General features: G+C 35.6%; 1 protein-coding gene across 2 annotated transcripts; it reads right to left on the bottom strand.

Moving 5' to 3' along the window:
• Window positions 1-1180: 1180 nt before the first annotated feature.
• Window positions 1181-12158, bottom strand: LOC141811679 (uncharacterized). 2 transcript variants are annotated; one of them, XM_074699710.1, is made up of 15 exons: window positions 12007-12158; window positions 11663-11886; window positions 10254-10433; window positions 9938-10058; window positions 9828-9867; window positions 7752-7804; window positions 7283-7341; window positions 6778-6930; window positions 6478-6698; window positions 4772-6339; window positions 3241-4143; window positions 2737-2821; window positions 2475-2642; window positions 1593-1655; window positions 1181-1462 (listed from the first exon to the last, which is right to left on the bottom strand). In XM_074699710.1, exons 2-15 carry the CDS (start codon window positions 11719-11721, stop codon window positions 1392-1394), a joined length of 3744 nt encoding a protein of 1247 aa, XP_074555811.1. In that variant the 5' UTR covers window positions 11722-11886; window positions 12007-12158; the 3' UTR covers window positions 1181-1391. The 2 variants fall into 2 exon arrangements, 1 of the variants encoding a protein (XP_074555811.1); XR_012600188.1 differs by lacking the exons at window positions 2475-2642; window positions 2737-2821.
• Between the last annotated feature and the right edge of the window lie 1136 nt (window positions 12159-13294).

Below are 13294 nucleotides of genomic sequence, written 5' to 3'. Positions count from 1 at the left end.
ATGAAATAAATATCAATTTAATTTTATAGCTAATTTGTAGTTAAACATGGTTAAAAAATATATATTTTTCTAAGAAAATTGTCCACATCGATTAGATTAAAATAATTATTAATTTATTTTTTTTAAAAAACAATTAATTATCTTTATCAATCAAGTTGTTTCATGCAATAATTTGCTAATTGAATTTATTTTATTTTATATTTTCAAAGCATTTTAAAAATAAGAATTAGTTAGAAATAAAATTAAAATATATTAAGATATATGAACAATATGATAAAAAATAATTTGCGCTCACCCTAAACGATCCAAATCCAATATCATTAACCCCACAACAAAATATAAATAAATAAATCAAATACCGAACAAGCCCTCAGATAGCAATTATAAAAAATAATAAAAATAAATAAATCTGCTATCTCAACGGCCCCCTAAAATCGGCCTCATGAATATGAAAAGAAGATTAATTCAAGTACACAGACATTGCACCTTTTGAAAATTATCAACCACTCACCATTACGCCAACAATATCATGTGTCGATCGTCTACGCTCCGCCCTGGGTAGATGACGATTGTAACAAGAAAGATAAATCAAATACCGAACAAGCCCCCAAATAGCGATTGTAAAAAAAAAAAAAAAAAAAAGATTCGCTATCTCAACAGCCCCCCTAAAGTCAGCTCACGAATATGGAGGAAAATTAATTCAAATACACATGCATTAGACACATAGCGGAGTTGAAAATACAAATCATCACCTCTTTAGAATCATCAACCTCTAACCATTATGCCAACAATGTACCGAACAAGCCCCCAAATAGCAATTGTTAAAAAAAAATCCGTTATCTCAACGGCCCCCTAAAGTCAGCCCATGGATATAGAAGAAAAGTTAATTCAAATACAAAGACATTAGACACATGACGGAGTTGAAAATATCACCTCTTTAAAATCATCGACCACTGACCATTACGCCAACAATATTATGTGTTGACCGCTATGCCCTAGGGTAGATGGCGATTGTAACAAGGTTCAATGCACTGTTGTGTGTCTCCTAGCAAATCTTCTAAGCCAAGAAACACTCATGATAGACCAACTTCCAACCCTAACACAATCAAAAACCTACCGAAACCATCTGCGAAAAAGGTTTAGGTTCTTGTACTATACACAAAGGCAAGTTGTATGTTTCAAGATATTACCATTTGATGATCACCAACATCACAAATAGTTCTTTTGCAGTAGTTTACAACCGATACTGGCAAATAGAGATGAGTATATGAACAAAGAACGACGTAGCAGACTTTATACAATTAGGAAACAAAAATATTCTACCACGAACAGATGATATTCTCACTTCTCATCTATATTATCTTCACTTTGTAAAATTTAGAGCTGTGGGCTTATGACTCTACTTGTTTGTTGTCGCTGCACTTGTTTCGGAAGGGCGAAAGCAAGGAAAATGATCGAGAAACTGCAAAGAGTGAATCGACTTTTAGAAATCGATCGAACGGCAGACCAAATTGAAATAAAATCGTAATGATACAAAGAGAAGCAAGCACTTGGAGATTGATGCAACTTGAAAGCTCAGAAAAACATCTAACCTTTACTTGGTGTGCTTCCAGTATGGTTGCCATCTTGAGAAATGAGGTTCTTCAATAAATTACCTGAAAAAGAAAAAGAGGAAGACTATTACATCCAGCAATCTGAATTTAAACGTGCTCAAGTTGATTGTTTAACCACTCAAGAATCTATTTGCACATGGATAGAACTGAAAGGAAATAAATAATGTCACCTACTCTCCATTTGCACTGCCCCATTTATCACTGTGCCCCATTTATCACTGAAATAAGATGGAATTAAATTGCCTTCTTCCACGCTGTGTCCTTCAAATGAAGGAGTGATAATGTCAATTCCACATTTCTTTTCCCTCCAACTTCCATCCAACAAACCATTACCGTTGTGTTTACTTGGACTGAAATAACAAATGATTGATGTCTCTTGTTTACTAAAAAGGAAATATAAAAGAGGAAGGAATTAGTTCCAGTCATTCCTCTGTTTTACTTCTGCATGAATTGGGATGGAATGGATGGAAATGATCACAAAGACAAATATGTAAGTGAGAACATTTCTCCCTCCTCAATTCCATCTTAGTAAAACTAGAGTTTATTACTTTCAGACCATTTCATTTGCCTTCTATTTCCTTCCCTCCAAGTAAACACAGCATAAGGTAATCGATATGGATATTAGACAAAAATTTACAAGGAGTATATCATAAATACTTATTCCAAAAAGTTCAATTGGCTACAGAAAAAAAAGAGAGGGAATGTGAAAAAAAAAAGTGGGTTGAAAGACTCAGAATGATTTCAACAGAACAATCTAAGAAAGTTCAATAAATAATCATGCCCAACAAACTTGTAATTATTGAATTATTTGTCAAGGCAAGTAGCCATGCTTACAAGTGAGGTGAAATAATGCAATCTTACCAGCATTGGGGGAAGCAGTAGCAACTGTGTGTTCATCAACAGATGAAACGTCTGAGCCATCTGTGCTTTCACCTACTAAATTGTGTCTCTTTCGACCAAATTTTAACAGTTTTCTGAAACCCTTTTTTTCCTGGCTAACAGGCTCCTCGCATGTTTCAAGATGATTCCCTAATGTCAAATTTTCAAAACTAGTTACAGACTCTTGCACAGGTCTTTCCTCCATATCCTAAATGAGTGCCAACAGGATCATCCAATGATGTACCTCTAGCATAAGGGACTTGATACGATTTTTCTGGTTCTGTCAACTTAGAAAACTTCTGAGGTCCATTTCTAGAGTGAGAAACAACCTAATGAGAAAAAGGAATGTTGATCCAATGTTAGTATGTATGGTTCATGTAAGATAAAAGAAATAACAAAATAACATAATAGTGTGTTGTCTTAATACGATATGTAAATGGATCAATAGTCAAAAATACTTTTAAACTTGGACTTGAGTCTCTACATTCCATAGTCATCTTAGCACAAGAATTGGCTATTAAAACCAACGTCAATAATGTCACCAGACAACTTTAGAATCTGACTGAACTACACAAGACTACTTTGTTCTCTAGTGAAACTCATGCTGTTAATGTTCAAAAGAATGATGTATTCAAGAAAAGACGTACTGTATGGCTCAAGATTGAAAATATAAATACGAGTAATTGTGTTAAATCAATTATCTTGTTACAAACTAAAAGATATGCAACCTTACAGTACTAAAACATACCTCAAAGGAACTCAGCTTCCCATCCAATTTTCCTGCACCCTCAAGTTTAGCTACAACAAGAGAAGAAGATGGAGGATGAATCATAGCGTATCCTCTATCTGACTCATTCCCATGTGATCTTTCTTTTGTGTCTGACATCTTGCCACCCTGACTAGCAACCAGAGCAGTCACCACATTGTTTTCAAGCATTACCACAGTCTTCTCAATCACCAGATTTTCATCACTGTTGCTGGGTTGATTATCACTGGACAATTTCTCCTTGCTACATCCGAAAGTCTGAGGAGGTTTGCTTCCAGTCCCCTTTTGCATTGAACCTTTGCTGGTAGATTCCTTTCCAATTCTATCTGAAGTTTTTGGGGTTTGAATCTTAAGCTCTGGTAGGGTTGCTGTCTTTCTCTTGTCAAGTTGCATAATGGCAGTAATCTTTTTCTGAGATTCATCGGGTAAGCTTTGCTTATGAAATCGATTAGCAGATACAGATTTCACTAAGGAAGGATGCTGATTATAACTGCTTTTTGGATCCGAGAGTCTCTTCATTCGAAGAGAATCTGCCTTTGCTTCAGCCATTAACCCTTGTTTTCTTGACACAGGCAATGATGATGTTGATCGAGTTATACCATGCTTACTTCCATTTAATCTACTGGGTTTAGTGGCCTTCTGGGACACAATGGCACTAGTTGAGGAGGTTCTTATAGGAAATTTATGCAAAAGTGAAGAATTAGCAGGATCAGAGTCACTGAACTTTGAACTTTTGTAAGGATTTGGCAAGGTCTTTGTTAATGAACGAGCCTTTGTATGTTGTGCAGTCAAAGGTAACTTAGTAGTAGCAGCATTGCTTCTTGCAGCTATTCTCTTTTGTCTCTCTCTTTTCAAAGCTTCCAAGCGCTTTCTCTCTTCTTCTTCCTAAAAGTAAAAAAGTTGGCCAAGTCAACTAAGTAGAAAGGTAAACAAACTCCATATAAGCCAAATCATTATGCACTGGTAAGCATTTATTTTGTGTAGTAATATTCAATAATTTATAACTTAAACCTATAACATTAAACTTAGGACAATGCATAAAACTTCTAGTAATGGATTGTGGAACATAGTTTCAACTTTTAAACCCAATTTGAACTACTATAGGAAATTGATTCATAAAGAACTTTGCTAAAGAGAATTTCGAATAAACTAAGGCTGTAAAATCTCCAGCTTTTATTAACTACATGGTTATCTCTCTCTTTTCTTTTGTTTTTTGGAGACTTACATGACACATGTTAATCAAGAGTTGATTATATCATAAGTGGTACTAGAACCAACTATTTGTGGTCAGCTACTTGATGTTATCCCTCTGTTATCTATCCCCTTAATATCGATGTGGATACACTCCCACACCAACAGCACTCTGAATCAAAACAACACAGTGAATGTAGTAAAAACTATAGAAGACAATTGTTTCAATCACTTAGAATCCAAGATCCAAAAACATGTCAGATATTCATGTCCAAGCAATTCTAAGTACCATTTAGCTAACATAAGATGAGATGGTAACTACCCTTTCTCTTTTCACTTTCTGAAGGTCAGCTTTGTAGGAACGCAACTTTTCTGCACGTTTTTGTGCTTCAGTCAATGGATTAAGCCTTGAAGATGAAGAGCTTTTCTTCAACAGTGCATCTTTTCTCATTTTTTCCACACTGTCCTTTGAGGCTTTGAATTTATCCTTGTCCAATTTATTTACTTTAGGATTAATTGAGGGATTCTCTGGGTTAGGCACTTGTAACTTGACTGAATTTCGAACAGGATTCCGGAAATCAAAATCAGTTGCCGGATGATGCCGTATAGATAGCATCTCCCTTCCACGTTCAGTAACCAAGGAGACATCTTCTGGTTCATAACTAATGTGACTTTTGATTTTATTAGATGACTTTTGAGCTTTGCTAAAGGATAAAGAAAATTCAGAATCCATATGGATAGCAGTGATGTCTGACCCAATATCCTGTGAAACTGACCTATGAGGAAGCACAAAGGATTCATCTGGTATGTCATTTAAAGAGTTCTTCGATGTAATAGCATCATGCACATATGCATGATCAGTGCATGGACCAGAATATCTCATACTATTGAATTGTTTTTCTTTTCCATTTACCAGAAATTCATCATCGCTCATTCGCCTATATACTCCTTTGTTTTCTATTTCCTTGAAGTGGCGATCCACTGACACTCTACCATTATGTGAAACTAACAACGGATCTTCAAAAGCTTCCTGTTTCATTCGTGTAGCCTTCCCATTAGCTAAATCAAATTCCATTGTGCGGTCACAAGAATCACCATACTCAGAAGGACAAGTCATATCAGCTTCATCCCTGATCTGGTTTCTCCTTGGAGGCTCTTTTCCTCCTGCAAACATGCTTTCTTCAACTCTTCTTGATTTTTCTTCAGCTCTTAGTAAGAATTTCTGAAATGCTTGCCAATTTCCAGAATCTGTCTCCTCCCCATCTGCAACTTTGTCATTGCTATAGGCATCTGAATACTGTGCAGTTTTAATTTGTCCAACAACTTCATTCTTGGAAGTCTCAGCAAAGTGCTTGTGCTTCCTTTCTTGCATATCAGATTGTAAATCTTCAGCTTCAGCTTCAGATGTAGATTGTGATTCGCTTTCAGATTGTCCTACACCATGCTTCTTGGATCTGATATCATTTAGGTTTGGAGGGACCACTATATTAGACTTTTTCTTTCCTGACTTAACAACTCTTCTATGCGATTTATGGCCCTGAGAGCCATCCTTGTCAGAATCTGAAGTATTTTGATCTGTATCATCGTGTGATCTTGTGTTCCTTCCCCTAGTGTCAGTATGTTTATCATCCATGGACTGCCTTTTTGATACCTTTCTGTGAGAACTACTGAACTTTGGATCCTCTGCTGAATGGTAGGGAGGATGAAAATATGGGATGTTCCCTGGGTAGTTTTGATAGCAAGGCATTCCCTGCACAGGATAAGATTGAAAGCCAGGATGACCTGGTGGAGGTGGCAAAGGCCATTGTGGATAAGTTGGATGCTGAAATTGACCATGAAAATGTTCCTGGTGTCCTACAGGCACCTGTGCATCTTCGGGAAGGTGTTTATCTGAGCAAAAGAAACAAATATTTACCACGTCAAAATATATTCTCAGAAAATTTTCCACACATCAAAATATCATAACATTTTCTTTATATGCCATACTAAATTCACAATAATTGCAGATTGCATGTTTAGATTAAGTACCAGCTTTTCCATCAATGTCGAGCACCATATCACCACCAGAAAGAGAGCGTTGATCTACATAATCTTTTTGTGGCATAGCTTCTGCTGCAAACACAATGCCCGATGCATTCAAGGTAGAAAATTCTGGCTGAATGGACATTACAGCTGCTGCTTCAACTTCAAGCCATTGTCCAGTATCGTGCTTCTTCTTCCATAGTTCCATTAATCCTATGCAGGCCTCCCTATTTAAAATATGGAAGAATTGGAATTACAAATCAGCAGTATTGCACAAAGATACTGCTCAATAGAGGCAAAACTTACTTTAAACGTGAGGCACCAAAGCTCTCAGCAAATGATATCAAATCTACCAATTTATCCATGTCAAAGCCAGCTGCTTCAGCTCGTGCAAATGCCATTCCCTGTTCTTTCCGTAAAATCATTTTGCGGGTCTCAAGCACCCTCAGAAGTTGAACTCTACAGAAAAATTAAGCATGGCTTTACGCTAAAATTCTTATACAATTTAGTGAAGATAACCAAAATACTACCAGATAAACCCCGTCTTATAGTTAATAAATTCACAGAAGATAGTAAACTACTGGTGGAACAGATTTATTCTTCTATTGACATTATGATCATGATATTAAACTACGTGCCCTCTTTTCTTTTCTGTTATATATTATCTTGTGATCCAAATCCAATACATTGGATGGCAAGGCAACATAATTTACCATCATACCTTTGGCAAAGCTCCTACTACTGTTTGACTAAAAGTAAAATGTAGTCCAAAAGGACAGCAAAGTGTAAGGGCATTTTAAATAGTTCATACTTTGAGTTCTCCTGTGTGATGGATCCATTCGATTCTGGTAGATTCGGTTGTGATCCAGGCTGCAAAAGAAACACATCTGAAAGAACACTAGGTATATATACACAAATATATATTTGTTGGTAGAAAAGTGGGCTGTTGCATTTTTTTTTTAAGTGATCTGTCAAGTTCATAGTGGCACATATTTCTTGAATATTCAGATACTTTGTGAAATATCTCAATTTTCCGATGCTATCTAGTAGATGAATGATATATGTTCTAAGACTTCAAAATAAGAAGAAAAAGAAAATACTAGTCTCAATATGGCATGTCAAAATTTTATATCTTTGTTGATCTTTAGTGATAATTTGATGCTGTATCATATGTTATTTTATCAATATTTATTAAATAGAGAGATTAACTTTTGTATTTGCTATCCAGCTTCTAATCCACACAACTATTTCCTATTATGTACGGGTACATCAAACCATACCTTGTATAGAACTATTGCCTTTTCTGCATCAATATCAACTGAAGTCTTCATGCCTAGTCAAAATCAAGAAATAGTAGCACATTAGAATATCCAAGAGTGGTGGTGGAACCAATCTGAATCAGCACGGAAGCACAATGGGTAAATTTTATGATGAGGATACAACAACAACAATCAAGCCTTATCCCACTAAGTGGGGTCAGCTATATGGATCCTTTTACGCCATTGAGCTCTATCTCCTATTATATTATCATTTATATTTAAATAAATTCTATCTTGTTTTATTGTTGCTAACCAAGTCTTTTTTGGTCTACCTCGCCCTCGTTTGATATGCGTATTTGTCATAGTTTCACACCGCCTAACTGGAGCATTTATCGGTCGTCTAAGTACATGTCCGTACCACCTTAAACGTGTCTCACGGAGTTTTTCCTCAATAGATGCAACTCCAACTTTCTCTCTAATGCTCTCATTTCTTATTCTGTCCATCTTCGTATGTCCACACATCCATCTTAACATCCTCGTATCCGCAACTCTCATCTTTTGCTCATGTGCTCGAGTCATAGCCCAACATTCAGCGCCATATAACATGGCAGGTCTAACTGCCGTTTTATAGAACTTTCCTTTAAGTTTTAGAGGCACTTTACGATCACATAAAACACCTGATGCTCTCCTCCACTTCAACCATCCTGTTTGTATTCTATGTAAGACATCTCTCTCAATCCCTCCATCGGCTTGCAAAAATGATCCTAAATATTTAAAACTCTCAGTCCAGACAACTCATCATCTCCTATTTTAATACTTGTCTCATTACGTTCAATATTGCTAAACTTAAATTTCATATATTCTGTCTTTACTCTACTAAGCCTAAAACCTTTCTCTTCTAGTATTTCTCACCAAGATTCTAATTTAGCATTTACTCCCTCACGTGTCTCATCTACCAATACAATATCATCTGCAAACAACATGCACCATGGTACGGTATCTTTATGATGAGGATCAACAAGGAAAATAAGTAATTCAAACACCTAACTCTTATAAAATAATGTTTGATGGTAAAGACTAAGGTAATGTTAATACCCACACTACATATGTTAGCACACCCTTGAAAGGAGAGAATCAATGTGTGATATTTACTTGGAAGCTCATCTTCCTGTCCAATGGAGAGATGAATGATTTATTCTAAGGAAATTCCTAAAGAAAATACTTACTATGCCTGGAGATGTTGGGTTCATTTCAAGCCATGAAAATCTGAGTAAAATAAAGTTTGATGGTAAAGACTAAGGTAATGTTAATACCCACCATACATATGTTAGCACACCCTTGAAAGGAGATATTCAATGTGTGATATTTACTTGGAAGTTCATCTTCCTGTCCAATGGAGAGATGAATGATTTATTCCAAGGAAATTCCTAAAGAAAATACTCGCTGTGCCTGGAGATGTTGGGTTCATTTCAAGCCATGAAAATCTGTCAGGTCAGTCCCAAACAACAACAGTTCAGGCCATGCCTATCTCAGCCCTAATTACTCAGGATCCAACTCACCACAAGCGCAAGCTTGGGTTGAGTCAGGCCAGACCTTTTTTAAATTTTTAATTATTCTAAATCTACTAAATCCAAAAATAGAATAAATGCTACTAGAAATTATATTTTTACTAATTATTAAAAATATTTAATAACAATAACTACTATTAGAATTTGTATAGAAAAATATTGCAGGAAGATCAAGTGCAGAGGTTGAGACCCCATGCCAAACATGATCTCAGGGTCAGCAGTGTCAAGCACTACACTACACGAACCACGCCAAGCCAAATCCAGCACCGTTTGGCACCTCAACTTTGTTCAAATGGACATAAATGCTACCTACACTCCACAAAATTGTACATCACGTAACTAAGCTAATGAGCAAGCCCATGATTCTATAGAACGACATCGTGATCCCTTGTGGGAAAAAAAAGATTTCTGAGAGGAAAATTTAGTGATATCTAGTCACCTAGATAAATGTATTTTTAACTGAAAAGAGTCTAGTTGACAAGGAATGAATCTTTAAGGTAAATGAATTCATTAGTTCAGCCTAAGGTACCTCGAGTGGACTCTATTGGTTTAATCGGTTGATCAGCCACCTGCCAAAGAAAAAAAAACAGATTGCCATACAAGTTTTAATAATAACATAAAATGACCAGATCAACATACAGTTCTCAAGCCAAAATTATCATTGCCCTGGATGGCAATTGCATTCTCAATCTGCAAGATTTCAGACTCTATAGTAGTCACACGCTCCAGAACCTCAGGTTGGCTCACAAAACGAACAAATCTGTAAATATTAAAGCTCAATGTTTTACTCAGTTAACTTTCACCCACATGCTGAAAATTTATCCAATAAAATAACATGCTGCTGCTATATCATGGAGTATATATAGGTAATAGGTTGCATAAAGAAAAAGAAGGAAAAAATAGTCATTACATAGGAACTTTGTGTGGCTGCAAACCTCAGAGAATTGTTCCTTACCTCTCCACAGTGACTTTTGTGAACCATGCTGCACCAACTTGTGGGTCTGGTTCGAGGATTATGGAATAGCCCCCCTTGTCAATCTGATCCTGGGCGGTCTTCAAATGGGCAAGAAATGGATTCAACAAGCCAGATGCAAGTTTCTCTTTCTTATTATTTGATATTATTACCAAATCAAACCTGATAAAAGAAGACTATTGTTAAAGAGAGTAGAAAAACAAAGGCTAGAGATAAAATTTCAAGAGACCATTGTTAAAGAGAGCACAAAGTGAGAAGGAAAGGATAAAACCCTACATCGAAATCTCACATCACAAATTGAGGGTCCGTAAGATATGCTTAAATTCTAAAAGATTCCCACATGCACCTTGGCATTTTACATTTTGGATTGAATTGGGCTCACTTGTGGTATTAACATGGGGTATTTGAATAAGTGATTTACCTCTAGAGATGTTGGTTCTGACAGGCACGTTAAGAAGTGTAGGATGTGAGAATGAGAGGATAAAACTCCACCTCATAGTTTCACATCTTCTACCAAGAGATCCTCACATGTATGCCTTGGCAGTTTACATCTTGGGTTGAATTGGGCTTCCTATTGGGGTTAACAACCTCAATAAAGACTATTAAATTGCATTGGGAGTCCATCACATCTCACAATAATTTGTTACTTAAGATGGGGGCAGCCATCACATCTCACAATAATTTGTTACTTAAGATTGGGACAGCCTTCTACTATATAGACATAATCTTCCATGGCACTTGTGTCAGTAGGATAATCAGCATGGAACATCCTACCTTTAACATGTCATCTCATGTTCATCATGACTCTAAGATACTAGCCAAACTCTAATAGCATGTTAAATTGAGGTAGAGCTCATTCCAATTATCCCAATTGATAGGGTCAGCAATGTATTTTTGCTGAGGTTCACAACCACCTCGCAGTGATTTATTCAAGCCTATGTATAAAGAATTGTAGAAGTGTCTACAGCAGAGGCATGCACACAAATCAAAATGATATCACACTGGTACGTGCTAGTTGGAAAGAGAAACAACACTACCATCACCAAATCAAAAATCACAGTTCAATTCTTATCCATTCCAAATGATAAACAGGAAAGCGTTAATCTTGATCAAGAAGAAAACTCTCAGTCTCTTTATGAAACATATCGTTTTATGTGATCCCAGCATCAAAGTAGGCTTCCACCAGGAAATAAAATACGTCCATTATGCCAAATCAAATCTTTAGAAATCACTTTTTTGGTTCAAATCTCCCCATCTTAGAAACCATAGATACCTTGCAAGATCTCAACTTTTCACTCTCTCGAACATCTGGTCTTTCTATATAAATCCCTCGATCTATCTCCCAATATCGAACAAGAAATAGAGGCGTAGATAAGGAGTTGGTGTCATACCTGGTACGAGTAGGTGTAAGCTGGAAGACCACCGAATCCAGTCTAGTTTCCGACCTCATTTCAAAAATCAAGTGCTTTGGTCCCTCTCCTCCGGTCCCGTCCCCGATCGCTGCCTTCTATCAGAATCTATGAGATCTTACTCGCAGGAAGGTTGCAACATCAAAAGGCGCCACCTTTTTTTGCTTGTAGTGCTGATTCAGGAAAAAGGGAAGGCAAGAAAATACCTACACTACCAAAAACAGTTTAAGTTTCCAGATCGATCAATGGTGCCAAGCACTACTACCAAAAACTGAAGAAGAAAAAGCGTAGTAGCTCAAAATAGGTGCTTCAATACGGGAACTTACCAAAATACTCGGGCAAACAGCGGATCGCTCAAGGCGGCTGCAAAGATCGATAGTAACTAGGGACATAAATGAGAGAGGAGGGTCCTGGAGGTCCAACGAAAGAGGTGGCGAAGGTTAATGGCAGTGAATGCAAGCAAGAAGCGAACACATGATAAAAAGAGAAACTTTGCAGAGAAGAAGACAAGTGAAAGCTGAGAAGAGATAAAATAAACTAAGTTACGAATGGAGTGAGGGAGAAGCTTTGGATTCGTTTGAGACAACTGGGAAATCGGTGGAACGGAACAGACACGCTGTAGAAGAACAGTAGTAATTTTTTTTTATTTTTTATTTTTAAAAAAATAATAAAAATATAATTAAGTGATGGGTGGACGATGAAAAGTAATGGATAATTGTTTTAATTTGATTTAATTACTTGTGTGAGTCTTCTTTTTCAAAATACTTTCACTTTTTCACACGTACATTAATTGGGTGTCATTAGTTTAAAAAATGATATATTTTATAATTATTCAGAATTTATAATATATTTATTATTATTATTTGGCTCTGGTTGTCTTCCATGATATCATTCTCTCTCTCTCTCTCTAGAGATTTTATGATAAAAATTAATGAGTTTTATAAAAAAAGTTGGGCACTAAATGAAAATTATTAAAAGATGATATTAATAATAAATATTGATTAAAAATTATTGCAACAAATTTGAAAATTAAAATGTTCATTAGTGAATAATATATAATAAAATATATTAAAATAATAAAAAATATTGTCATTATTTTATTGATTAAACAATATTGGTTTTATTAAATGAAATTTTTAACATAATACACTAATGATTAATTTCTTAACCAATAATATACGACCGCACACGTTATCTTCCTCAATATCATCTAAGAAATCATTAGAAAAACTTTCGGATAATAATAATGCCTACAAATCATTGCGAAAACAAATTGCCTTTGCTTAAAGTAACATGTTTTAAAAGCTTTAATTTTATCATACATTTTGATTTTGATAATAATAATAATAATATCATACCTTCAATCCGTGACTGGGAGTCGAGTAAAGTCCATCCAAATAATTATACATCAAAAGCAAAAAGGTACAATCATTCATCAGTAAACAAATTATCAAATTTAACACAATTGAATTCTTAACTAATAGCTCAAACACAATCTTAAATTCAACGTTTTCAATTTCGTAATCAATCAAACACAATCTTAAATTCGAGAACCTGATAGATTTTCAATGAATAACAACGTCAAGTCACATATTGATTCAGCATTTTCAAACA

The sequence above is a fragment of the Curcuma longa genome, chromosome 17 (assembly GCF_044706935.1).
Source record: "Curcuma longa cultivar G26 ecotype Majalengka, Jawa Barat chromosome 17, ITB_CL_G26_1.1, whole genome shotgun sequence".
NCBI classification, from domain to species: Eukaryota; Viridiplantae; Streptophyta; class Magnoliopsida; order Zingiberales; family Zingiberaceae; genus Curcuma; species Curcuma longa.
The sequence above is the reverse complement of the archived record's forward strand: the minus strand, read 5'-3'. Positions and strand labels throughout refer to the sequence as shown.